This window comes from Microtus pennsylvanicus, chromosome 1, assembly GCF_037038515.1.
Source record: "Microtus pennsylvanicus isolate mMicPen1 chromosome 1, mMicPen1.hap1, whole genome shotgun sequence".
NCBI lineage: Eukaryota > Metazoa > Chordata > Mammalia > Rodentia > Cricetidae > Microtus > Microtus pennsylvanicus.
Window position 1 is genome coordinate 73,840,426 of NC_134579.1, and position 27,009 is coordinate 73,867,434.

The following is a 27,009-nucleotide window of genomic DNA, read 5'->3' on the forward strand; positions in this document are numbered from 1 at the left end:
AGTTGCCTAAGGGATGGGAGTGGGGCTGGTGACTGTTCTCTCTCCCTCCCTGGGCCCAGGAGTTATCTGCAGCAATGGGCAGACATGGCGGCAACAGAGGCGCTTTTGTCTGAAGACTCTTCGAGAGCTGGGCCTTGGCAAGCAGGTGCTGGAGTTGCAGCTGCAGCGTGAGGCAGCAGAACTGGCTAAGGTGTTCAACCAGGAGCAGGGTATGAGCAAGTGGGCCTATCCTTGTGTGCCCCCACACTCATGCACACCGTTGCAGAGACTTGTGTGTTTGTGCATACGTGTGGTGTGTGTGTGTATGTGTGTGTGTGTGTATGTTGTACTCCTGAAGCCTAAGAACATTACTAGTGGATTTGACTATAAGTTTTCCCAAGGTGAGTGGACACAGACCTAAGAATACTTAAGTAAGCCTAACAGTGGTGGCACACGCCTTTAATCCCAGCGCTCAGGAGGCAGAGTCAGGTGAATCTCTATGAATTCAAGGTCGGCCTGGTCTACAAAGCGAGTTTCAGGACAGCCAGGGCTGTTACAGAGAAACCCTGTCTCGAAGAATGCCTACGTAAGTAGAAAAGCAGATGTATTCTCTGTCAACACCTAGGGCCGTTCATCCTGGCAGCCTTGTGCACATGTTGATTTTCCTTCCTGACTTTCATAAGCCACAACCCTTCCTTCCCTGTGCGGAACCAATACTCACCCTGCCAGGCCTCAAAAGACTTAAGTTCTCCCCGAAATCTGGGTGGTGGCATGCGCCTTTTATCCCAGCACCTGGGAGGCAGAGGCAGGCGGATCTCTTGAGTTTGAGGCCAACCTGGTCTACATAGTGAGTTCCAGGACAGCCAGGGCTGCACAGAAAAACCCTGTCTTGGGGGGAGAAAAACTGTCCCTGAGTCCTAGGCACAGCTAGTTCCCATCCCACCTTCTTCCCAGCAGTGACAGGCCTGCCCCTTATTAAGAGTCTAACCAGCCTCTCACAGCGTCTTCCATAGAGCATGGCCCACAGAAGGTGTTGGGGAGCACCTGACAGGCACTTGAAGGAGGAACGAGAATGAATTAAGAAACAGAAGTGTTTGAGGCTGGATGAATGCTGAGGCGGAGCCCTCTGTGCCTCTTCACCCTGATCCCTGTCCCTCTCCTCACAGGTAGACCCTTTGACCCTCAGGTCCCTATTGTCCGATCTACAACGAGAGTCATTGGGGCCCTGGTGTTTGGCCATCACTTCCTCTCGGAAGAGCCCATCTTCCTGGAACTAATTCAAGCCATCAACCTTGGCCTAGCCTTTGCCAGCACTATTTGGCGCCGGGTAATTGGCTTTGAGGGAGGCTGGTATGCAGGCCATAGGAATGTCTGGATCCAGGTCAGGCAGGAGCCTCAGCCAGGGTCTGGCTGGGAGGGTAAACATAGGCAGGAGGCGTGGCAGGGTCTGACTCTGGGTTCCTCAGGCTCTCGTTTCTGTCTAGACAATTTGGGGCTCTCCACATAAAAGGCAGCCCTGAGCTTTTAAGTCAGAAGGCTAGCCCATTTTGGAGCTATCAGTACAGTGCTCAGCTGTCCTGACACGGGACTGGTGCCTGAGTAGGCTCTGAGTGGACCATTCTCTCTGTAGCTATACGACATGTTTCCCTGGGCCCTCTGCTACCTCTCGGGGCCCCATCAGAAGATATTTCAGCACTGTGAGGCTGTGAGGGGCTTCATCCACCATGAAATCATCAGACACAAGCTCAGGGCTCCGGAGGACCCCAAGGACTTCCTCAGCTGCTACCTGTCACAGATTACCAAGGTTAGCCTGGAGCACAGGGACTGAGGGGCTGGGTTCCTGGTTTGTCTCTCCTTTCTCAGCCATGAGCTCTGTTTCTCATGTTTGACTTGTGCAAACTTTTGGGGACTTTGAAACTTGGGTTAAGAAAGGATCTTTCCAGACCAGAGCTGGCTTCTCTGCAGATGAGACGCCATGAAGCAGAGGGTGTAGCTGGAGGGGGCAGAACTCCACCTCAGTTCTCTGCTGAAGCCAATCTAGTCCAAGGACTCAGGCCGTCCAAGGGGTCCCACCCTCAAGAAGCTCTGGTCCTATAAGTATTGGGACACGTCAGACCTTAGAAAGACGCTAGGGCTGCTCCTTCTCCAACCCCACCAGACCACGGACGACCCCGTTTCCACGTTCAACGAGGAGAACCTGATCCAAGTGGTGATTGACCTGTTTCTGGGAGGCACCGACACCACGGCCACCACACTGCACTGGGCACTCATATACCTGGTCCATCACAGAGCCATCCAGGGTAGGGTGCCCTCAGTTATGTCCCACCTAACTTCCCTAGTCTGTTAGTCCCAATGGGGGCTTTTGGCTTCAGGCACCATGCCCCCATCACTCCGTTCTGTGGCCATGGGGGAGGGTCCTGTTCTTATCTCTGTGGCACATGGATCAGGCACCATGCACCCCCCCCCATCACTCCGCTCTGTGGTCATGGGGGAGGGTTCTGTTCTCATCCCTTGTCGCACTGAGATCATTGACAGATCTGACACAGAGTCAGATGTGAGGGATTTCAGTCGCCAGCCTGTGACTTGCTGCGTGACCATGGGACTCAGAACTGTTGTAACCGGGGAAGCATTGCTCCACTCACTCAGTGATGATTCAGGGCCCACTAAGTTCCAGGCTCTGGGCTAACGTTAAGATTACAGTTGTGAGGAACGAACGTAGCTGGAGTTCTCCAAGGAACAAACCAAGCTACAATCAGCTATGAGGGCAAAAGTACCTGCCCTGTGGAGCCTTGGTTTCGTCACATGTCAAATGAAGACAACAGTTCCTAGGCTGTGGGACTTACATCCAGGGCCTCTCCCACGGAACAGCTGGTGGTGGGGTGGGGGTGTGACCTAGGGCTGTGGACTTGAGCAGCTCTCTCTGGGTGGAACACCAGATGGAGGCGTGCAGTGGGAAGGGGAGGGAGGCTGGGCCTCAGGCGCCTTCCCAAGACCCTCACTGAGCCATCCACAGAGAGAGTGCAGCAGGAGCTGGACGAGGTGCTGGGCGCTTCGCAGGCCATCAGCTATGAGGACCGGGAGCGACTTCCCTACACCCGCGCTGTCCTCCATGAGGTGCAGCGACTGAGCAGCGTTGTGGCTGTGGGCGCTGTGCGCCAGTGTGTGACTTCCACCTGGATACATGGCTACTATGTGCCCAAGGTAAGTAGTCTGCAATGGGCCCAGCACTTGCAGAAAGCCCACCTGCCCAGCACAGCCACTTGCTACAGCTTCTGTCACCCTGACAACTGGCAGTCACTTGGTCATGAGTAGCATTTGGGATATAACTACGATAGGATGCTGTCATTGATAATCTTGAAGTTTCCTGTGGTTCAGGGGTAATTTTTCTTTCCAGTGCTTGTGGTCCACACATATTTTATGTAGTTCTGCCCTGTGCAGGGCCCTAGGTTTAATAACCGACCACATCAAATAAACCAACCAATAAAAGTTAGTAGTACATACCTGGAACTCAGGAAACAGAGGCAGGAACATCAGGAGTTCAAGGTCATTTTCAGCTACATAGTCAGGGCCAGTCTAGACTACATGAGATCCTGTCTCAAAAACACAACTAGGGACTGGAGTGATGGTTCTGTGCATCTTGATCTTGCAGAGGACCCTGGTCAGTGAGGGAAAGTCAAGGCATTGGGAACCTGAGAGAACTGGTAATTCTACCCAGTCAGGAGCAGAGAGTAATGAACCAATGCCAAGTTAGTGCCCAGCTTGCTTTTTCTACCCTTACACAGGCCTGGGTCCCTTGCCTAGGAAATGGTGCTACCTTACCCACTGTGAGTCGGTCTAGCCACCTCAGATAGCATAACCAGAATAATCCCCCACAGCCAAGCTTGAGGCCCAGCTACCAGGCGATTCTAGATTTTGGTGAGTTGACAGTTACCACTATCAACACGCTGATTCAATAACTGAGGGACAGTAACAGCAACGGGTCCACCAAAGTGGACACACGAGGTGTCTCTGCTCAGACAGTCTGCGTGACGGTAAACTTCAAACTGCCATTTACCCAGGACAGGCTAGAACAGTCCTCAGGAGGCAGATGGGTCTGTAACCTGGGGGAAAGGCATGCTGGTCTTTTATGTGTGGATATGGGGTGTTCTGACCCAGCTCCACCAACCAAGATCAGTCCGTGCTTTGCATGGCACCACATACAATTTGGGATGGGATCTATGAGGGACCATACCCTCTTTGCAGATGTCTCCTTCACCCGAAGGAGGTTCTTAGGAACCGTTGAGCTGGGCTAGAGAGATGACTCAGCTGTTAGAGGCTTAGGCCCACAACCCAAAGGACAAGCACTGATGACTTGGCTGAAGTGTGGCTTGGAGGTAGAGCACATGTGCATGAAACCTTAGGTGTATTTCCCAGCACCACAGGGGAGGGTGTGGGGGTCATAATGCATCTGGCTATTTAATTTCAGGCAGAGACCCGGGACATTCCCAGAACTGTAATGGGGGATGTGCAGCTCACCCCGGTACTGGTGGAAGCATGAGCCTCCCCATCACCGCTATGTAAAGCCACAGGGGTGACCAGATCTGGGTGTCCTATTGGCCCAGATGGCTAGAGCCTGGCCTGTGCCCTCAGCCCAGGTAGTGCAGCAATCTCAGCAATAGCGCACATCTACTGGAAATCTTTGCGTGGCTCCCCTTCTGTGTTCTGCATCAGTTTTTGCTTGGGATGCAGACTTCAAATTCTTTAGAAGTGTTTGTTTTGCTTTGGTTTTAAACTTGAAGCTCTCTTTGTCAAAACCAAGAATCCTGATGTCAGTCAGTCTCTTGGTGCCCATGGGATACTGGCCTAGTTCTATGGCATTGAAAAAGCACTCACAGGGTAGGAAGCCTTCACCAGAATCCTGAAGCTGAGTATCCGAAGACTTGGGGCCATAACTAACCCTCATTCTTCTTTGCTTGGACCTTTTCATTGCCTCCCTTCTCGCTCCTCCCACCCTCCTTCCTTGCTGTGCCAGGACTCCAGGGTTAAACTCAGGCCCTTGTGCTAGGCAAGCGCTGGGCCACTGAGCTATGTCCCTAGCTGCTAATGGTGTTTCTCCTTAGCCCAGGGCTGGCCTGGGAAGGACTGGAGATTCCTAGGGCTGAGGCCTTTGGCCCTTTCTGCTCCCATTGGCTCAGTGTGATTCTCTTTTCAGTCACACATTCATTTCACTCGTGAGACAGAGTGGGCACTGGGGTTAGGGCTGCAGGGTAGGTAAGGCTTAGAAGTAGGGCTATGGCGAGTGTCAAGGTGAGGATATATTCATGGTCTCCCCAGTCACATTTCCATCTCTGGCTCGACATTTTCTCTTTCCAACACTTGATCTTTCTCCCCCCGCCCCGTCCCCCTACCTTTTCATTCTCTCCACTCTTCCCTTCCCCCATTGTGGGCTGCCATGAATCCAGAGGAATGAGACTCAGCTCCGTATTGGCTGTGTGTCTGGAGGGAGGGCCACCGAGGGCCTGCCTGCTAGATCTCCCTGGGTCCTTGGCACCCTGGCCACCCCTACCCATACACTGGAATTACGTTAGCCCCAGGCCAAGGCTGGGAAGTGGTCAGTCTGAGCCCCCATGAGCTACACCAGTTCTTCTCTGCAGGGTACCATCATCTTGCCTAATTTGGCCTCTGTGCTGTATGACCCTGAGTGCTGGGAGACCCCTCAGCAATTCAACCCTGGCCACTTCCTCGACAAGGATGGAAACTTTGTGACCAATGAGGCCTTCCTGCCCTTCTCTGCAGGTATTAAGCACAGAGCTGGGGCTTGGAGTGGTAGGTGGGAACATAACTGGGACAGAAACAGTCCCCAGCTGCCCTCTGACCTTTCCCTCTGCTTCCAGGGCATCGGGTGTGTCCTGGAGAGCAGCTTGCTCGAATGGAGCTCTTCCTGATGTTTGCCACCCTCCTCAGGACCTTCCAGTTTCAGCTACCAGAAGGGAGCCAGGGCCTCAGACTGGAATATGTCTTTGGGGGGACACTGCAGCCTCAACCCCAGAAGATTTGCGCAGTGCTTCGCCTAAGCAGCCTCCCTAGGGAGGAGGGCCTGTAGTCACCAGGAGTAAGCAGACCTGCCACTTCAGCTGCCAACAACGCTCTCAGCCCTGCAAAATCAGACAACAGGAAGAAGTGGGTTTTCACCTAGCTTAGTTGCCCACAGTCTCACACTGATCTGATGGTAATCCCAGCAAATGGACTTGGCAGGGGTCCAGCACCAGTCACTAACTGGGCGTGAGGGTTCAGTTCTTAGAGTAAGATAATTCTGTTTTGGCAGAGGAGGATTTTGTAGCATTTGGTAAGGCTTGACACTGGATCAGTTCACATAGATCATTTGGAGGAAGTCAAGTGGCTTGATGTAGCCAAGTAGATTCAAAGGGAAAGGCTTTCCCACAATACTGTAAATAATAGTGCAGGAAAATGTTGGGGAGTGGTAACTGGTGGGGGTGGGATGGGGCAGGGTGTGGGGGGCACACAGTGGTCTTTGTCCTCTTCCTCCTCTCTCTGGACTAGAGGGAAGAAGTACCTACATATGTTGTCTAGATAACTGTTCCCATCAAATTGTCCATCAAGGACCCTGGATCTACTTTCCTTGAAACAACCCCAGTGCTTTGAAATATTGTCTCCAAACAAATCTCGTTAAAAAGAATTACTCGCATTAAATGGATATTAAAATAAAAATGGGAACCCCCACAACACACTTGCTAGAATTGCTAAAAACAAAACTCTGACAATCCTAGGAACTAGATTGCAAAGAACTAAAAGCATTGCTGGTATGACTGCTGCAGCGCCCACACTGCTGGTGACTGCTGCAGCGCCCACACTGCTGGTGACTGCTGCGGCGCTCACACTGCTGGTGATGACTGCAGCGCCCACACACTGCTGGTGACTGCTGCGGCGCCCACACACTGCTGGTGATGACTGCTGCGGCGCCCACACTGCTGGTGTGACTGCTGCGGCGTCCACACTGCTGGTGACTGCTGCAGCGCTCACACACTGCTGGTGACTGCTGCAGCGCTCACACACTGCTGGTGATGACTGCTGCGGCGCCCACACTGCTGGTGTGACTGCTGCGGCGCCCACACTGCTGGTGACTGCTGCAGCGCTCACACACTGCTGGCGACTGCTGCGGCGCTCACACACTGCTGGTGACTGCTGTGGTGCTCACACTGCTGGTGACTGCTGCAGCGCACACACTGCTGGTGAACCGTCAAATGGCAAAATTGTGGTGGAAAAGAATTTGGCTGTTCTTTAAGGGAAAAAAAAGAGCATTGCACCACAATGCTGACCATCCCAGGCCTTAGCATTTTTATCGAATGGCACTAAAAATGTTTGGATAAATGTGAATTGTTTGATTCCATTTCTATCTACTTTTTTAAAAAGTAAAACAAATAATTTTAAAAAGGATAAGTGGTTGCCAAGGTGGTTTGGGAGTAGGGTTGACTATTAAACAATAAATGAGTGGAGGCTGGAGAGATAAATTAGTGGTTAAGAGTACTGTATGACAGAGAAAGACAGTACTGGGGTTCCTTCATCTTGTAATCTTGCTGAGACCATTTCAGGTTTGGCTCGAATTTCATCTCCTTGATGGAGAATGCCCTGGAAAATTATCAAGCTCTATTCTGAGAACCCGAGCTAACTCGTTTTTGTTTTGATAAACTGCCTGCTTCAGCAGAACCCCTTCCAGCTAACTGCTTATCTTAGCTGCTGTTACTACTTGCTTCTGCAAACTCCCCCTGAGGAGGTTTTTGCTCTCAACAACCGGTGCTCTGGACACTCAGGGCTACACCTGCGTCCCTGAATACCTGAGTGTAGTCCCAGCCAGCTGGAATAAAGACTTTCAGTTGTCTATAAACTGTGTCTGAGTGGTCTTCTCTGATGGACTCCTCATATCAACTGATCTTCCCAGGGGACCCAGGCTCGATTCCCAGTACTCACGTGGTGGCTCACAAGCACCTGTAACTCCAGTTCCAGGGACTCTGATATCCTTTTCTGACCTCCAGCACCAAGCATGCACATGGTGCAGACATGCACGCAGGCAAACTTATACTTTCTTTCTGAGCTACACCCCGACCCTCACATCTTTTAAAGAACGTGAAAAGAGAGGTAAGATATTGCCGCCCCAAAGTTTGTTTGCTGTTGTTTTTTAAAAGATATATACCCTCTGGGTGGAATGTTGTGGCACACAGTTTTAATTCCAGCACTTGGCAGGCAGAGGTAGGCAGATCTCTTGAGTTTGAGGCCAGCCAGGTCTCCAGAGAGTTCCAGGACAGCCAGGGCTACACAGGAAAACCCTGTCTTGAAAAACCAAAAAGGGAGCTGCCCTTAATCCCTCCCTGGCAAAGGCAGCCACTCTCCTGGATTCCTCCTTCCAAAATAAATCTCTTTCTCAGAAAGGAAGAAAGAAAGGAAGGAAGGAAGGAAGGAAGGAAGGAAGGAAGGAAGGAAGGGAAAAAAGAAAGAAAAATAAAAAACCAAAAAGAAAAATCAAAAGATATATGCCCTCTGGTCAGAAGGGGTCAAGAAAGAACAGAAAACAGCGTGCTCCTCCCACACCCCCAGTGTCTTGCCAGTACAGTCCCATCATCCTGAAAATTCCCTCATTTAAAAATCATTTTATGCTTATTTATTTTATGTATAAGTTGGCCTGCATGCATGTCATAGCTCTGGTGGTCACGGACTCACCTCAGCTGTGACTGCTGCCACAGATCGTATGAACAAGCTCAGCCAACACTCCAGCAAGCAGCACTAACTAGACCCAGTGGGTTACAAAACAAAAAGAAAATGGATAGGTAAGGGGATGTTCTAAGAGGTTTCTGGGGAGACTGGGAGGGAGGAGTTGCGGATGGATAGTTCAGTTGGAGACTCCGGCTTGCCCCTGCCTGGTCCTGGAAGCCCTCTCTCCCCCTCCAAACCCCAACCGCTCAAAGTCTCCAAGGGAAAGTGGCCTAAAAGCCCAGCTCTGCACTCTTGGTAGCTGTTGCAGCTCCCTCCCCTAAACAAGTTGCCACTCGCCCTAGTACCCACCTAATCACTCGGCTTTTGACTGTACTTGGGCACAAATCAGCTTGTGGTGAACTGTTATCGTACACGGTGTGAAAATGTATTGCTGTGACTGGTATAATAAAAGCTGAATGGCTAAAGCTAGGCAGAAGGTGGGAGTTCTGGGCAGAGAGAGAAAGAACTCTGGGAAGAAGAAGGCAGAGTCACCAGCCAGACTTGGAGGAAGCAGCAGGAACCGTATGGAGAGATGAAGTAACGAGCCACACGATAGAATGTAGACTAAAATGAGTGGGTTGATTTAAGACATAAGAGCTAGTGGGAGGAGCCTAAGCTAAGGCTGAGCTTTCATAATTTGTAAGTCTCCATGTCATTTGGGAACTGGCGGTACAAAGACTCCTGACAGTGGGCACACCATCACCCCTCACCTACAGTCTATAAAACTTCCCTACCCTGGCCTAGGTACACATGACTTCTCTGTCCTCCGTCTCTGGGACCCGAGAACCCGACTAGGAGTCGCTTTGTTCAATATACCTGTTGTTATACGTTTTCAGTTTGGCTTGATCTGGCTTACTGCATCAGTGGAGAAACTTATGCAGGGGAGGAGGGGCCTGCTAGTACCTGTAACTCCTGAGCCATTTCCCCAGCCTCCATTAAAAAAATAAAATAATCTAAAGAAACAAGCAAAAAAAGGAAACACTGATAGCAATGTATGAATGGGAAGAAAAAAAAAGCAATCTAGTGACTGGTATTAGGTTGGTACAGAAAATTAGAGGCGGGAAAAGTCAATAGAGGGTAACAGGAGTGATGAGTTGGGTGGAGATGAGACCATTGTGCCTAAGGCAGAAAGGAGAGGTAAAGCAATACAACCAATAACTTAAAACAAGCAAGGCTCTCGGGAGGCTGAGACACAGACCCTGTAAGTCAGGTCAGCCTGTGATGTCTGGGAAACCCACGAGAAGGAAAATGAAAAAGGAAAGAATGGGGTGGGGAGAGAGGAAGAGAAAGAGAGAGAGAGTTTCTGAGGGAGACCCCCATCATCCTTTTCCCTCTAGATAAATGAGATGATAGAATGGTCCTGGGGTTCTTCGGATAGATTACAATCTAACAGTGTAAACCATGGTCATAAGGTTGCGGAGGGAGCTAAGAAAGGTCTTTTCCTATTAATGGGGTTTATTGTGGGAGTCCTAGAAAACTGCATATTTATAGCTAGAAGAGGAAAAAGACCATGCTTGGGCATTAAACATGATTCATTGCTATTGTTGAAACATCCTGATTACAAAGGAATATTATCTTCACAGCAAATGTTAATAGTGAGGGATGCTCAACTCTCGGCTGGCTAGAGACCAAGCTGACTCTTGTATGGGAAAGAGTATGGGAAACTCTTCTCTCTTCCCACGCCTCCTTAATTTTCTCATAGTTTTTCTTCCTGGCTCGATGTTGTTATGTGATGTTGTTGTTTGAGTCCCCCCAAAACCAACTAGGAGACCAAGTCCTGTATGTAAAAGCAAAGAGCCTTTATTTTACACAAGTTAGCAAACTCGGAAACTCTGTGTGTCCAGTGTATTGGTGTGATGGGAGAGCCCTGTGCTTAGTTGGGGTTGGATTTTTATAGTTGCAAAGGTAGGGTTGAGAGATTTCTATGGTTCAGGACCCCTGATTGGCTGACATTTGTCTAGGGGTGTCCTGGTGAAAAGCAATGGGTGTGTGCTGGCAGGTGATCCTATCAATGGGTAGTGCCGGCTTATGGTTTTTTCTGGACTCCCTCCCTTCCCCATGCTGCCTGCTATGGCAACTGTGCAGCCTGGGCCCCATTTTTGTGACCAGGCTGCCCTGGGCCCCACAGATGCAACCAGCAGAAGTGAAGATAGAGACACTTATGGCTCTCTCTTTGGCTATCAGACCATTGAAATAATGGACCCTGAGAAAATGGAACCACCCCAGAAATCTCATATTGGGAGGAAAAAAGAAAGGTTGCCCCTCTGGGGGCAGTCAGAAAAGGAACTTGTTTCCTCAGGAAGATTTACAACTTGCCAAGGGGGTCATCCTGCAGAATGGAGTTGAGACAGCGGTGAGGGTGAGGAAACACAATTTCCTTACTGCATACCTCTTGCCTTCTATTGAAGATCTATCCTCATGTTAGACCCGGACGATGAACTTGGGGAGTCACTGGAGCTCTTTGTTCTCCCCAGTGTGGCCCCACTGAATAAATATTTTCCTGCTTTTTCCTATCAGTTCGACTGTCTAATCAGCGTATTGAAGACAAGTGGCCAAGCCTCGCTTGTTAGGGTTGCCAGTGTACAGGATCAGACCCCAGCAATTCTGGTATCAGTGCCTCTGAAAAACCACCAATGGCCGGGCCGTGGTGGCTCAAGCCTTTAATCCCAGCACTGGGAAGGCAGAGGCAGAGGCAGGTGAATCTCTGTGAGTTCAAGGCCAGCCTGGTCTACAAGAGCTAGTTGCAGGATAGGCTCCAAAGTTACAGAGAAACTCTGTCTCGAAAAGCAACAACAACAAAAACAAAAAGAAAAAGAAAAAGAAAAGAAAAAGGACCAATGGCTGGGTATGGCTGCAACTAAGGCATGGGGATGCAGCAGCAGGAAATGGAGCTAACTGACAGACTAGAATCTCAGATTGGGTTAAAGATATGAGCTCTGCTCTCTTACGTATGGGGGTATCAGAACAACAAGAAGTAATGCGGGACAAGTGACAAGCTCTATACGCGCAAGTCATTTCACCGGTGCCTCGGAGCCTCGGGAGCAAATGGTGCCTTGTGATTAAATGTGATAACCTGAGGGTGTCCAACACACAGTGTCACTCGGAAGCTCCAATTTCTCCCAGCCACGCTCACCAGGGGCTTCCACGCTGGGGCTCGTCGGAGTGGCGGCCGGCCGGAACCGGCTCCGCCTCCAGGTGGCGCTCTAGGCAGCGCCTCTTCCTTCGCCCCGGAAGTGGTTCCGGGGCTGGGGTTGGTAAGGTCGGGCCATGGTGGGGCAGAGGTTGGGAAGATGGCGTTGCGAGGTTGGGCACAGCGAGGCTGGGGCTGCGGTCAGGCTTGGGCGCCTCCCGTGGGCGGCGGCTGCCCGGAGCTCTCTGCGGCCCAGGCCCCGCGGCTGCTCGGACGCAGGTAATGGCTGCCGCTTCCGGCTTCCCGGTTTTCCCTTGGGCTGGGGTCGCGCGCATCCTCGGGAGACCGGCGGCGGCGATGGCCGCGGTGGCAGCCTGGGTCCCCCGCTCTCCGTTGCCCACGAGTTCGTCCCTAAAGCTGCCTCCTCTCCGCCACGCTTTTCCTTGGTCCTTCGTTCCCTGCTCGCTTCTGTGGGCGTCGCCCGGCCGAGTTCTCCAAGTCTTTCCCAGTCGTTGCGAGGGACGTGGTGGGAAGGGGTACTAACTTCTGGGGGTTAATTGCGTGTCCGGTTCATATTCTTGAGAGGAAAAATACTGAACCCGCTTTTTAGTGAAGCAATCACAGAGCTGGTAGAGTAGCTGAAGTCTGATTTCATTTCCTGTGGCTGGTAATCGGAAAGCCCGTGCCCCACCCGTGTGCCTTCTTAGTGCTCAGAAGAATTAAAGACAGCACGGAGTCGGGGGAATACCTTGCCCGAGAGAAGCCTTTTTCCTCCCTCCCTCTCTCCCTCCCTCCCTCCGCCTTTTTCTTTCTTTTCTTTCTTAAGGAGTTGAGACTTAGGAATTGATTGATGGCTTTGGAAAGAAAGTCATCCTAATACTGCCTTGGAAAGTCCATGGCCTTTCAGGCCGGCCAATTTTGCATTAGGTGTAATAAAAGAAAAAATTTCAACACTTGAAAAACTAATTTTGACTTTGAAATTTCAACCAAAGATTTCAACTTTGTGATTTCTACCTGATTTGATGGAACGAGAACACCAAGGAGCCTGAGGTCTTTGTCAACATGTGGGCTAATCAGTGGGAAATTAAGTTTCGGCTTGATGAAGCTACCATGTGATCTTAAAATTTACCTGAGGTGGGCACAGGCTTGTAATCTCAGCTCTTAGTAGTCTGGAGCAGGAGGACTGTGAGTTGGAGCCCGGGGAAAGATCTTTATTGAAAATGAATAAAAGTAGAAGTCACCTGGACCGTTTGTAGAGAGTGTCGTTTCTCAGGTGTAACCCAAAATCAGAATCAGGAAGATGATAAAAGGGGAAGAACGGGTTTTTTGTTTGTTGGTTTTTGACAAGTACCCCCACGTGAAGTTTATCAGCATTTATGGAAAAGGTTGCATACAACATAGCCTACCGTGAAGTTTCTGTGACCCGGGGTAACAGTTCTTCAGGCATTATTTAAAAGCCTGGTGTGAGCCGGTTCATTAGTAGAGTGCTTGTCTAGTATGCACAGTCTCTTTGAGGCCATACGCACAAAGCTTCTCAAAGTAGTATAGTCCACTTTGGTTTAGGCCTGTAATCTCAGCACCTGGGAGGTGGAGATTGTAGGATCCTGCTGTCTCAGCTCCCTCCCCCTAATATATGTGATAATGAAAATTCATATGGAAAATTTGAAAGTAACATTCGTGTGTTGCATGGGAAAATGTGTCAGATGAGAATGGGTGAGCCTGAAGTACGGGCTTTGCTCCAGTCTCCTGAAGGACACGCTTACTAGGGAATGGAGTTCTTTCTTGGCAAGCATTGGTCTGTTCTGAGTGGCGGTGGTTCTAAAATTGCATGCAGAATGATCTGGGCCTTGTGGCTGTAAAGAGGTCTCAGGAATTTGTATTTTATGTTGTGATTTAGAGGCCTATAAAAATTCAAAGTCCCAAGGCACCTGCCGAAAATTGTTTCCATATTTATAGGAGTTGCAAGATTTTATGATAGAAGATCTCAGTAGTCCACAAGTACTAAAATACTTATTTGGTCTTTCACAGGCACCTAAGTTTGAAAGTTGAAACATGCATGATTTTCCAATTGAATGAAATCCAAGGGAAGCCAGTGGTTGATTGGCACCTCTGTGGGTGTAATTTTGTTAGGTTTAAATGACAGTCTTTAAGAAAAGTTAGGTAAGATACTCCACAAAGTAGTAAATCAGGCCTATTGTTTTTACTGTCTGTTAACTCAATATGTGTTTGAGGAAAATAATCTCGGCCTTCAAGGGTTGATATGGAGCCAGGCATGGTAGCTCATGACAGTGATTCCAGCACCCAGGAAGAGGATCCCTGCAAATTTAAGGCTAGCTATGTATGTCTACATAGCTTCCTGGCCAGCCAAAGAAAGCTACATAGCAGAACTGTCTCAAACACAAAACACAAAGTGGGGAGGATTTGTAGAATTTCTTCCCAAGCCTCCAAAACCTGTTTTTAAGTAGAATGATTCCTTTTTTTTTTATCCTACTTTTTTTTTTTTAAGTAGAATGATTCTTATCAGCCATGTCTAGACATATTTCTCTGCTTGAGTATTAGGCTATTTCTTCTCAGCTTTGTTAATAAATGTAACAGTACCAACCTGTATGTATGTATAAGTTGTATCAATACTCACATGCTTACAAGCAATTTATATTAATTACTTTTAACCTCATCATTTAGCCAACAAACAATACATGGATATGAGTTTTCTATTTAAAGTTATGCCTTGGGGCTTGAGAGGTAACTTAGCAGTTAAGGGTGCTGGCTGCTCTTCTGGAGGACCCAGGTTCAGTTCCCAACACTCACATGGCAGCTCACAACTGTCTAACTCCAGTTTCATGGGATCTGACATCTCTAGGTTCCTCAGGCACCAGACATGTACATATACAGACACACATGTAGGTAAAACACTCAAATACACATAGACAGAAACATTAAAAAAACTTCCTCGTTTCCAGTTTTCCTCATAATTTTTCACCTTATGTATTCATCTGAATGAATAAAACTAAATGTCTATGCTTTAGAGTTTCAGTGTAATTTTCAAACTTCAGAATTTTAAATGATTGATGAGATGCAGAAGTAATTTTTTATTCGAATTGACTTTTTTTTTGGGTATAGTGGTACAAGTCTGTAATCTAGTACTCAGGAGTCCGAGACTCAGGGGTCAAGAATTAAAGAACCACCATCCTAAGCCACATGAGACCCTATCTTAAAAGGAGAAAGAATAGTCGATAAGTTTAAACTGTTGAATTCATATTCTTAATTCCTGTTCTGGTAAGAACTCAACAGTATTGAACTACAACTTTAGGTCTGTATAATTAATACATTCTGGTAATGATCCTTTGGTTTGGTCCAAAGTGACATTACATGTTTTGATTACTTATTGCTTTATTTATTAGATCTACTTTTGCTCTTTAAAATCATTGGGTTTTAGAGAGATAGCTCAGCAGTTAAGAGCACTCACTGCTCTTGCAAAGGACCTGGGTTTGATTTCCAGCACCCATGTGACTTCTCACAACTGTCTGGAACTCCAGTTCCAGGGGATACAAAACCCTCTCCAGGCCTCTGCTGGCATCAGGCATGCAGTAGTATACAAACATACATACAGGCAAAACATCCATACACATAAAGCTTTTGGGATGAGAGAGATGGCTTAGTGGTTAAGAGCCCTGGATATTCTTCTAGAGAACTCAGATTCAATTCAATATGTGGGTGGTTCACATATTACCTTTATGCCAGCCCTAGAAATCTGTTAGTCTTCTGGCTTCCACAGGCACCAGGTATGCATGAGTTGCACAGACATACATATAGACAAAGCACTTATCCATATAATTAAATTTAAAACAAGCTTTAAAACATGACTTAGGTGTGCATTTCACTATAAAACTGATGGTGGTTTAGATAAATAGCAGTTACTTATCTAAGGTGTTTTGAGGGAAGTAGCTGCTGTCTTGACTCGTAGTTTGAAAATGGTAAGGTTTAAGTGTGAATTCCTTTGACCTTTCTCTTGGCTTTAGGTATTCCTTATTCAAGCCAGTAGGAGAGGTGTGTGTGTGTGTGTGAAAGAGAGAGAGACAGAGACAGAGAGACAGGCAGAAAGACAGAAACTAGGGATGTGTATTCAGGTTTCAGTTAGCCAAAATTCTGGATGATTTGACACATACAGCATACTGAAAACTGAAAAAATGGGGAATGGGGTTGGCTGTTCAATGGTGTTTGCTCATCAGACTGATAACTGTCATTGAAGGGAGTTTAGAGTTATTTAGAGCAGCCTTAGCATTGGTTGAATGAATGGATAATCCTCTGAAATCCAATTCTTAAATGTAATCCAGGCATGAAGGAGGGAACTAGACTAGGAACAAAAAGCTTTGTTTGTTTATTTATTTTGAGACACAGTCTTACAAAGCTCAGCGTGTCCTCAGACTCCATATGTAGCAGTTCTGCCTCCCTCCATTTCTTGTTTGCTGGGATTACAGGTGTGTGCTACTATTCCTGGTCTGTACTATGTTGGGGATTGAACCCAAGCCCGCATGCGTGTTAGTCAAGTGGTCTACTGACCTATATCTCAGTCCCCCCATTTCCTTCTTTCCTCCCTCCCTCCCTCTTTCTCTTTTCTTTCTAACAAAACTAGGGCCTTCAGTTGTAGTCTGGGCTCGTCAGGAACACACTGTTCCTTAGCCTCTTGTTTAGGGTGTGACGAGAAGAAGAGCAAAAGAAAAGTGCACTTCAGGGACTCTCATGGATTGCGTTTGCAGAGATAAAGGAATTAGAGCCTTTGAGTGCATGCACGTCTACTACCAAGGAGCTCAGGAATAGAACCATCAGTGTGAAAGATCAGTTTGAAGAGTAGAGCTCACAGACACACAGAGGCTGGGCCTGGGGGCTCTGGTTAGTAGTGTCAGATGCTTTGAGAAGGCCAAGTTAAAAGTACTCAAACAGTAAGATCGTTTGTTTTTTTAGTAAGATCGTTTTTGAATGTGGTTGATGTCCCTAAAACAGTGAAATAAGAGAAGAGGTGGGAGGAATTTATCACTTCTAATGATCAGTACTCATCAAATGAAACAGTTACGGTTGCAAGGAATGTTTCTCTTGGAAACTGACCAAAATTGAAACAAACAGTTATTTTATATGTATTGAAGCTGACAGTTTATGGTTCTACTAGGTAGGAGAGACCTCCAACCCTGGGGGGTGGGTATGAGGACATGCTCAAAAAGTAAAATAGAAACACAAAGAAATCGTTTACAACTTCTGTAGTTTTTTTCTCAGACAACAATCCATATGGAGACTAGAGGAATTCTTTTTATAATTTTATAAAGTAAAGCCCAGTGGTGTGCCCTCTGAGCTACTCTAGTTTGTGTTGTATTGTTCCCGGGAGGACTAGGGTGACTCCTTGATGGCTTCTGGCAGGGGTTGCGGTGGGGAAGGACTCCGCTTTCTTCAAGAGGCTGGCCGCTGGCAGTTTGACCATACTCCAGTGGGTAGGTATATGGGCAACACAAATTGGACTTGACATTTTTTCTTTTTCTTTTTTTTTCCTTTGGGGTAGGTGGCAAGGGAGGTGGGTGGGGTGACATGGTAAAATGGAGAGGTGAATGTGATCGGGGGCATTATGTGAGTTTCTCATAATAAAAATATGTTGGGAAAATAGACACCTAGTTGAGGTCTTTGCTGTTGTTGGATTGCTGTGAAAATAAAGTGAGATGGTGGTGACCCAGGCCAGAGGAGGCTCCTAGGGATTGTCTGTGAGCCACACTGTCTCAACCAGGTTCCTACCCGCCCTCCACAGGTATAACTTCCTTCTTCAGCAAAAATGTGGATTTAGAAAAGCACCAAGAAAGGTTGAACCTCGAAGATCAGACACGGGGTCAAGTGGGGAAGCCTATAAGAGAAGTGCCTTGATCCCGCCTCTGGAAGAGACAGTCTTTTACCCTTCCCCCTACCCTATACGGACTCTCGTGAAGCCCTTTTTCTTCACTGTTGGGGTAAGAGCTCATATTTTCCTAGCTTCCTGCTAGCTCTGTATTCAAGTACTGCCCTGGGTGGGTTTCTGTAGGAACAGATGGGTGGGACTCAGTGGGACTAGGAAACTGGCCTGGGGATTCAGATTAAAGAATGAATCCAATAATTGCTTTCAGAATTCAGACCTATTATATGAGCCTTGAGGAAGACAATTCTGGGCTTCCTGTTTCATATAGCATTTTAGGTGGCACTAAGTTGGTATTTTATTTATCTGGAGAGCTGTGGCTAGAAATAAGCCTAGATGCCTGACGTTAATAAAGGAGCACAGGGCCGGGCGGTGGTGGCACACACCTTTAATCCCAGCACTTAGGAGGCAGAGGCAGGTGGATCTCTGTGAGTTCGAGGCCAGCCTGGTCTACAAGAGCTAGTTCCAGGACAGGCCCCAAAAACTATAGAGAAACCCTGTCTCGAAAAAATAAAATAAAATAAATAAAAATAATTAAATAAAATAAATAAAGGAGCACTGTAGGCTACTGTGCTAGGTGGAATATTGTCTAGAAATGTATTTCCTTTTCAGAGTATTTAAATATTTTCTCTAGTTCACAGGTTGTGCATTTGGATCAGCTGCTATTTGGCAATATGAATCATTGAAATCCAGGGTCCAGAGTTATTTTGATGGTATAAAAGCTGACTGGTTGGATAGCATACGACCTCAGAAGGAAGGAGACCTCAGAAAGGAGGTGAGAATAAACCTTGCTTTCTTTATCCTAGCTAACCACAGTATAAGAGTCTGATTATTTAGAAAGTATTCTTTTTCTATTTAGTTTTTAAACGTTTATTGTTGTGTGTTGGAAAAAAGGTGGGGGTGAGTGACATGGTATTAAAATGGTGGTCACAGAACAGTTTTTGTTTTGTTTTGTTTTTTGATGCAAGGTCTCATTCTATAGTCCTGCCTAGCCTGAAACTCGAGATCCACCCACCTCTGCCTCCCAAATGCTGTGAATAAAGGCATGTGCTACCATGCCCAGCTTTTTATAGTGGGTTCCGGGGCTCGAACTCAGGTTGGCTGTCTTGTCCCTACTGACGCCTGGCTCTAGAAGGCGTTCTTACTTAATGTCAGCATTCCACCCATAGATGTGAAGTTGATAACATAGCATTCTTCTTTTGTGTCCTTTAAGCACAGTAGGTATTTACTAATGCATGTCTGGCAATGTTGTAATTGACACAATCACAAGATTGTCCTTCAACCTGCGTGTGTCAGTCACCACAGAGAGTTAAAGGTTCAGGGGCTCTTTTCTAGCCCTGCTGTAGTAGCCAGTGCTCACTTTCTTTACCCTGCTAAAGTAGTTTGTAACAAGATCACAAAGATTGAAAAACATATGTATCTATGTGTGTATATATGTACACACACACACACACACACACACACACACACACGTGCGCGCGCACATGTGTGCCTGTGGGCCTTGTAGACAGCCATCCAGTGGATTTTACAGCTGCTCTGTTGTGCTGTTTATGGACTGCTAATTTCCCATTGCTTTATGTCCTGACTGTGTTTGGGATGGGATGCCAGAAAGAGATGCAAATTTAGAGCTTGTAGAGTTGTATTTACTTTGTATGAAGCTGATGGTTTTCTTTCCTCTTAACTGAATTCTCAAAAAAGTTTCTAGATACAGTATTTTATTTGTCAATACATACTGGGTACTGAGGCCATTGATAGCATACTTAATTCCACATCCATTTCTTTTTTAAGATTTGTTTTTTTATGTACATTGAGGATTTTGTCTGATGTATGTCTGTTTGAGGATGCCAGATTCCTTGGAACCAGAGTCACGGACAGTTGTGAGCTGCCATGTGGGTGCTGGGAATAACCCAGGTCCTTTGGAAGAATAGCCAATTCCCAAGCCATTGTAACAGCTGAGCCTTCTCTGCAGCCCCTCCACATCCATTTGTTTTCAAGCTTCATACTCCCCACCTGCTCAGCCTTGAACTCAGGGCCTTGTACAGGCTCAGCAAAGCATCTACTTTTTCTTTGTTAGTTGGGCTCTTAAATTTGTTTTTTTTCTAAAGTGTGTTTTGTTTTAGCTGCATCTGTTTCTGTGCAACATGTGCATTCAGTGTCTTCAGAGCTCAGAAGAAGAGTGGTTTTGGATTCCTGTGGAACTAGAGTTACAGATAGTTGTGACCCACCATGTGGAAAAGCAGTGTTCTATCTGCTGCCGCATTTCTCCAACCCCCAAAAGATTTATTTTTGCTTGTGTGTGTGTGTGTGTGCCACATATTTGCAGGTGCCCAAGGAAGCTAGAGGGGGAATTAGATCCTTTGGAGCTGGAGTTTCAGAGGAGTGTGAACTGGTCCTGCTGTGAGTGCTGGGAACTGAACACAAGGCCAGCAAGTATGCTCACTGCTGACCGTCTCCATGGTTCTTTAAATTCTTTCCTGAAAATTATAGGTGACACGTATATCAAACCTTAATCCAAACGTAAGGTAGATTATTGCATTAAAATCTATGTTTATTAAAGAAAAACAGTTATGGGTACAAGATGAAAGGTGAAGTCCTGGCCTGGCATGGTTGTTTGGGCCTTTGTCCCCGCTACCTGGAGATTTCTGAGTCCGGGAATTTGAGGAAAGCTTCAACAACAGAGCAAGCTCCTGGTTAGAAAGCAGATTCTTAGAAACCCGTCTGCACCACTGTACATTCAGCTCTGGGGACTCGCACGGTTACAGTTACAGAAATGGAATCACATGCAAACTAGAGTGCTGTTCCTTTTCAGTCTTGACTTTTCATATGAACGTCTGGCTCAGTTTCATAAGTAGCATTGTTTTTGAAACAAGATGTCAAATATGAGCTCAGACTGGCCTTGAATTTGTTATGTGTACAAGGATGACTTTGAATTTCTAATCCTCTTGCCTTCACTTCCCAAGAGCTGCGCTGATACGGGTGAACTAGCAAATTGTTTTCTGTGTCCTGCTACGGAGCTCAGGACTGTGCATGCCAGGCACACCACAGCCCTAGAATAGTTCTTATCACACATCTTAGACATGGAAGCATTTCAGGTCGAGAAGCAGAGATGCTGGTGTAATGCAGCCTGCTTGTCAAACAGTTCTCAGCACATCCTTTCCCTTCCCTTACTAGAGCAGTGGGAAGGAGCCATCAGCAAATTTAGTCCCTAAATATTTCAAAGCGTATTCTGAAAATGTAAGTTCTTTCTTGTTTTCTTGGTTTTTTTTGGTTTGGTTTTTCAAGACAGGGTTTCTCTGTAGCTTTGGAGCCTGTCCTGGAACTCCCTTTGTTCTTTCTTGTTTTCTGAAGTGAGTGATATTGCTGCATTAAAAATGTGGCCCCAGGTGTGGTGGCAGAGGCAGGCGATCTCTGAGTGTCAGGACAGTCAGGCCTCAACAATGAGACTGACTCTTTAAAAAAAATTGACAATTTTAGTGAAAATTACAGATAAATTTTATGTTTTGAAGATTTAGTTTATTTTATGTGTATGAATGCCTTGCTTGCGTGTATGTGTATGCACCATGTTCGTGCCTGGTGCTCACAGAAGTCAGAAGAGGACACTGGATGCCATGGAACCCGAGTTCCAGTGGTTATAAGCCACCCTGTGGGTGCTGGGAATTGAACACAGTTCCTTTTTAAGAGCAGCTGGTGCTCTTATGCATTGAGCAGTCCTCCAGCCCTTTCCTGCTGTTTTGAGATGGGTTTTGCCCTGATGTTCAGGCTTACCACCAGCTCCTGGGCTTAAGTGTTTCTTTTGCCTCAGTCTTGACACCATGCCTAGCACGTAGTTGTAACTTTTTTCTTATTTTTTTATTTTTTATTTTAAGATACACATTTTGTGTGTATGTGTACGTGTGTGTGCGTGAGTGTGTGCGTGCATGTGTGTGTGTGTTGGGGGAGGTGGCAGAGGCCAGCAGTGTATGTTGGATATTTTGAAACTTTTTACAAAAGTTTGGGATATAAACTTCAATCCTCATAATTTTGAAGCAAGTGCTCTTGCCCACTGAGCCTTTTCTCCAGTTTCTTAGATTTTTTTGTTTTTTAAAAATTAGGTTTATTTATGTATTTATTTATTTTGAGTTAGAGTCTCATTGTATAGTCCGCACTGTCCTGAAATTCACTCTGTAGACCAGGCTGACTTGAAATTCTCAGAGATCCGCCTGCCTCTGCTTCCCATGTGCTAGGATTAAAGCCTTGCCACCACTGCCAGCTCTTAGTTAGCAATTTTAAACTCGATAGGACCTTAGCTCCTACTTCTTCTAGTGTAGCTCTGTGCTTGTCTCTCGGTAGGCCTCATGACAGTGCTGCTAGCTAGCCTTGATTACTGCATTCTGGCAGCACTTGGAGTTAGAAATGGATGTCTGAGCAGTGATTCTGGAGAGTGTCTGAGTATAAAACATGCTGTCAAGAGGACACAGATGCGGACGCAGACTTAAACATTTCCCCACAGCACAGCACAGAACCAGCTGTCATCTTAAAACAGCAGATAGTATAAGGTTGATTTGAATCTTTAATTAATTTTTGTAGTCTTATGCCTTGTAACACATTCTTATTCTATCATTGAATTATCAGTTTTATGTGTAACTGTTTTCTGTACTGCATTCATTATTGTGTTTTTCACAGCATTTTTCAGTATTTAGCTCTTTTTTCCTGTAGTTAATCATTTATATTTATACCTATAATTAGGGAATTGTTAAAAGACTTTTTCAGTAGGAAGAATGTAAAAATGAATATTATGTGGGAACAACAAGGGAGATGCTGAAATTGGATGAAATTAGTTACTTATCAAGGACATGAAATTAATACTGTTAAAGAAGTTTCTGATCCTCCAAGTTAAAATTGAGAAACAATGTTGTGACCAAAGGCTTCATAGAGGTTGATAAATTGGGCTTGACAGGTTTCTTGGTCACAGCCACTACTATTTTAAAGAGTTCTGGAGTATGTAATACAAGAAAAACGTTTCATTTGAAAGGGAATTCTTTTTCTTAAATAGTTTCAGTCCTAAGAAAAAGCACCCGCCTTTCCCTTAGTCTGAAGTGTTTCACATAGAGTTATATGCAATTTTCCTTCTGTTTTAGATTAACAAGTGGTGGAATAGCCTAAGTGATGGCCAGCGGACTGTGACAGGTTTGTGTTAGCTTACACGTTTTAGCCATTCAAGGGAAGAGAAATCAGAACGAAAGGTACAGTATGTCACAGGCAATGGCTTTCATACCGTGCTCACTGGTGCCTTAGAAGACAGGGAGTCTCTGTACCTACATACCTCTGTGATAGTGCAGAGTAGTGTGGAGGTGGGCATGAGGGCCACGTCGGTAGTAGAAGGACAGAAAGATCAAGATCAGTTTGTTTTATATAGCAAGGCATTATCAAAGTCTGGATAAATGTTTTCAAGATGTCCTGGATCACTTTTCTAGTTTGTATATAGCATGATATCAACCAGATAAACAGTACTGCTTGTAAATATTTATGGGTACTTGTAATTCCCCATTAAAGAAGGTGGAAGAATGCTGGGATATAGCAGAGTTGGTAGAGTTCTTGCCTAGCAAGGCCCGGTTCAGCTGCAGCTCTACACAGACTCAGAAAAGTGGCACATGCTTGTAATCCTAGCATTTGGGAGGTGGAGGCAGAGGATCATAAGTTTAAGGGAATATAAAAGGTTTGAGGCCAGCACTGAATACAGAAAACAAAGAAGCCAAAGGAGACATTGCTCAAGACCCAGGGGTCTCTACTTTCTGAGCTGCTACAAAGTTGTTTCTGTTTTGTAGATGAGGAGACTGGCTTCTAGAGAACGAACTTTTCTGTCCTCTTTAGTTGTTTGAGAATTTTATTCATGTATAAAATGTGTGAAAAAGAACTTTTTGAAGTCAAACTGCTAGTAAAATAGAGGTTAGTTTTAAACCAAGTCCACCTTCCTGCCTATTAACTCATGTTCAAAAGGTTCCCTTAAATGTGAGCATGCAGTCATGTAATTCATGCAACCATGGGGATTTCATTTTGTTCTTTTTCTTTCCCCCCCTGACTTGAGGGGTGAAAAGACAGAATCTGTAGATCACACTGGCCTGGAACTCAGAGATCTGCCTGCCTCTCCTCTACCTCTTGAGGACTGGGATTATAGGTGTTAACCACCACACACTTGCTTCTTCTCTACATTTTTATGGAAAGAGACATCTGACTTTTTAATGTAGTAGCTTTATGATATTTTGTGGACTTAAAAACTTAAAGAAATGGATTTGTAAGTTCTGTACAGTTACATAAGTAGTAAACATGATTTCTAGAGAGTAGCCGGGTACTAATTACTCTCAAACAGGGTTAGACTTATTGGTACCCTGTTTCTTTTAACTTCTTGGTAGATAAAAGTGTGTTTACATTTCTTAATTTAGACTGTTTCTTCTATATGAGGTTAATTTTTCCTCACCTTATTGGAAGCTGCTGTGATGTGATTGATATGGTTTCTTTAGAAAGCACTTTTGTTTTTCTGAATTCATTGCTTTTTTTCATAAATGACACCAGCTACCTTGAAGGTAAATGTAAGCATCTTGAGGACAACAGTGAGATTAGCCTATACTGTGTACACAGTAGCAGCAGACCCTGAATCAGCCGAGTAAGGCTTTTCAAGTTGCCATAGTCAAGGTTGTAGAACGTATTAGGCACTGTGATCTTAATAAATACAGTCACTTCAGAGGTAGCTCTATAGAGAAGCATGTCTGTTTCCACTGAGATTAATATGTTTTGTTTGCCTGTTTTCAAAAAAACAACCAAAATTAACAGCATTTCCTTAGGGTAGCAATATTTTTTTTTCAAAATTACATCTATTTATTTGTGTGTGTGTGTGTGTGTGTGTGTGAGAGAGAGAGAGAGAGAGAGAGAGAGAGAGAGAGAGAGTGTGTGTGTGTGTGTGAGAGAGAGAGAGAGAGAGAGAGAGGTGTGCTTATGACACAGAGTGCCTATGTTGAGGTCAGAGGACAACTATCAGGAGTTGTTAAACTGGTGTGACCCAGGGATTGAACTCAGGCTACCAGGTTTAACAGCCAGCACAGCCATCTCAGCCCTCCTTCAGCATTTTTATTGCATTTCAGAGTCGCTTGCTATGTTGTGTGTTCCAGGACCATAGGTTTTCTCCCATTTAATATATGACAAGGCCTGGGCTCAAACTTTAAAACTGTTTCTCAGCTGGGCATGGTGGTCCACACCTTTTCAGGAAGATCTCTGAATTCAAGCTAGCCTGGTCTGTTCAAAATTTTGCCATGTCAGTAAATAGTTAATTAAAAGAAGTTAGAGCTGGAGAGATGGTTCAGTAGTTAAGATTACTTACTGCTCTTCAGATAAAATGAATTTGGTTCCCAACACCCACATCCAGTGGCTTACACCCACCTGTAATTCCAGTTCCACAGGGCTGCAGCTGCTCTGTGTGTGCACATACCCACATTCAGATACACACATACATGTAGTTAAAGATAACACAAATATTTAAAAAATGTCAGGCACTGGAGATGTAGGTTAGTTGGTAGAATGCTCACCTAGCTTTCACAGAGCCCTGAGGCCAATTCTTAAACTGCAAATACTCATGAGTGGTAGTGTCTGCCTAGCACTGGGAAGGTGAAGGCAGAGGATCAGGTCATGATTGACTACCTAGTGATGCAAGACTAGCCTGGACTACTTTACACACACACACACACACACACACACACACACACACACACACACACACACGGGGTCGGGTGGGGAGGAGAGAGGGGGGAGTGAGAGAGAGAGAGAAGGAGAGGGAGAGAGGGAGGGGGCACACATGCACTCTGGGAGTTAGGCTAAAGGATTATGTTGAGTTTTAGCTTAGCCTGAGTTATATAATATAACCCCATATCTTAAAATCAGTTGAGTGCTAATTAAAAATTAGAATTCTATCCTAGAATCCTTGTACTTTTTATGTTTTATTAATTTTTTTCATTCTTTTATATGGGTGAATGTGAGCATGTGTGGGTGAAGTTGGAGGCATATGCAGTGTCATCTGTGGTCACTTTCCACTGAACTGGAAACTCAATGATTTTACTAGACTGGCCAGCAAGGTCCACGATCTTCTGGCCTCCACATATATATTCATGGCTGTATATTATTTCCCTTCTCGGATTTTTGATGGTGTTGAAGACTAGATAATTGTAGTTACTTTCCTCTCCTGACTTGGCTAAGTCAGTTATTTATTATATAAGATTTAAGCTAGTTAGGAGAGGATATTTGTTCTTATTGTATGTAATTTTGTATTAGGCTTAGAACACTCTTATTTAAACAAAAGGGGGAGGTGCTGTAGGAAGGCTTGCAGCCTGTGGTTACCCACCTACTGGGGCGTGGCCTCTTATACTATATATGCGGATGCAGAGCCTGTGTCCACCCCATCTTCTTCCTTTGCCCTGGCTGCTCGTTCGGATTGTGGATTGTTGGATTTGATCTCTGTCCACCGTTCAAGCAGAGAATTCTGGTTTGTGAGTTTACCCCTAAATAAATACCTATTTCTCAATTCTGAGCTAGTGTGGGATTTCTTTTAAGCATCCAATCATCACTGATGTTTGCTTTGGAGTCTTGTGTTCTTGAAAAGTCATTTTTTAAAGGTAGGGTAGAAAGCTCCTTTCAATTTGTTTTTTAGTTTTATTAGTTTTGGAATGTATCATTGTTGTGTTATTGTTATTATTTCAAAAAAGTATCTTACGGTATAGCCCAGGCTTGCCTGGAACTTGCAGCTGTTCCCTGCCTCTGACTCCCAAGTGCTGGGATCATAGGTGTGGAATATCATATCTGGCTTTGGAAGTTTTCTTGTCTTAATCAGAAATACCTCCATAGTCTACAAGTTGATGAGGGTAAAAAGGTAGAGGTGTGTGTGTGTGTGTGTGTGTGTGTGTGTGTGTGTGTATGTGTGTGTGTGTGTGTGTATACAGCCGTGAATAAATATGTGGAGGCCAAAAGTTGGTCACGCCTCTTCCTCAGTTGTTCTCCACCTTAGGACAGGGTCTTCACTCAACTGGAGCTCACTGGTTGACTAGCAAACCCCAAGATCCCCCTGTCTCCATCCATCCATGTGGGATTGATTAAAGGTGTGCATGAGCGCACTCATCTTTGTTTAAATTTTTAAAAACTTTTACATGGGTATTAAGGATTTGACTCAGTTCCCCGTGCTTGCACAGCATCTTTACTGACTGAGCCAGTC

General features: G+C 45.7%; 2 protein-coding genes across 4 annotated transcripts in view; both read left to right on the forward strand.

Moving 5' to 3' along the window:
* The first annotated feature begins 1,618 nt into the window (after window positions 1–1,618).
* On the forward strand, window positions 1,619–6,061 carry LOC142843362 (cytochrome P450 2J2-like). Its single transcript, XM_075960676.1, has 5 exons — window positions 1,619–1,783; window positions 2,138–2,279; window positions 2,993–3,180; window positions 5,613–5,754; window positions 5,853–6,061. The coding sequence occupies exons 1-5, from the start codon at window positions 1,619–1,621 to the stop codon at window positions 6,059–6,061; spliced, it is 846 nt and encodes a 281-aa protein (XP_075816791.1).
* Window positions 6,062–11,943: 5,882 nt separating this feature from the next.
* Window positions 11,944–27,009, forward strand: part of Parl (presenilin associated rhomboid like) — a 30,529-nt gene continuing 15,463 nt past the window's right edge. The window contains exons 1-4 of one of the 3 annotated variants that reach the window (XM_075968905.1): window positions 11,944–12,133; window positions 17,643–17,838; window positions 18,415–18,555; window positions 22,898–22,946. In XM_075968905.1, coding sequence (XP_075825020.1) covers window positions 12,015–12,133; window positions 17,643–17,838; window positions 18,415–18,555; window positions 22,898–22,946 — 505 coding nt within the window. In that variant the 5' untranslated portion in view covers window positions 11,944–12,014. Of the gene's footprint in view, window positions 12,134–17,642; window positions 17,839–18,414; window positions 18,556–22,897; window positions 23,003–27,009 lie in introns of those variants that run through there. The other 2 variants (XM_075968913.1, XM_075968921.1) reach the window with 2 other exon arrangements.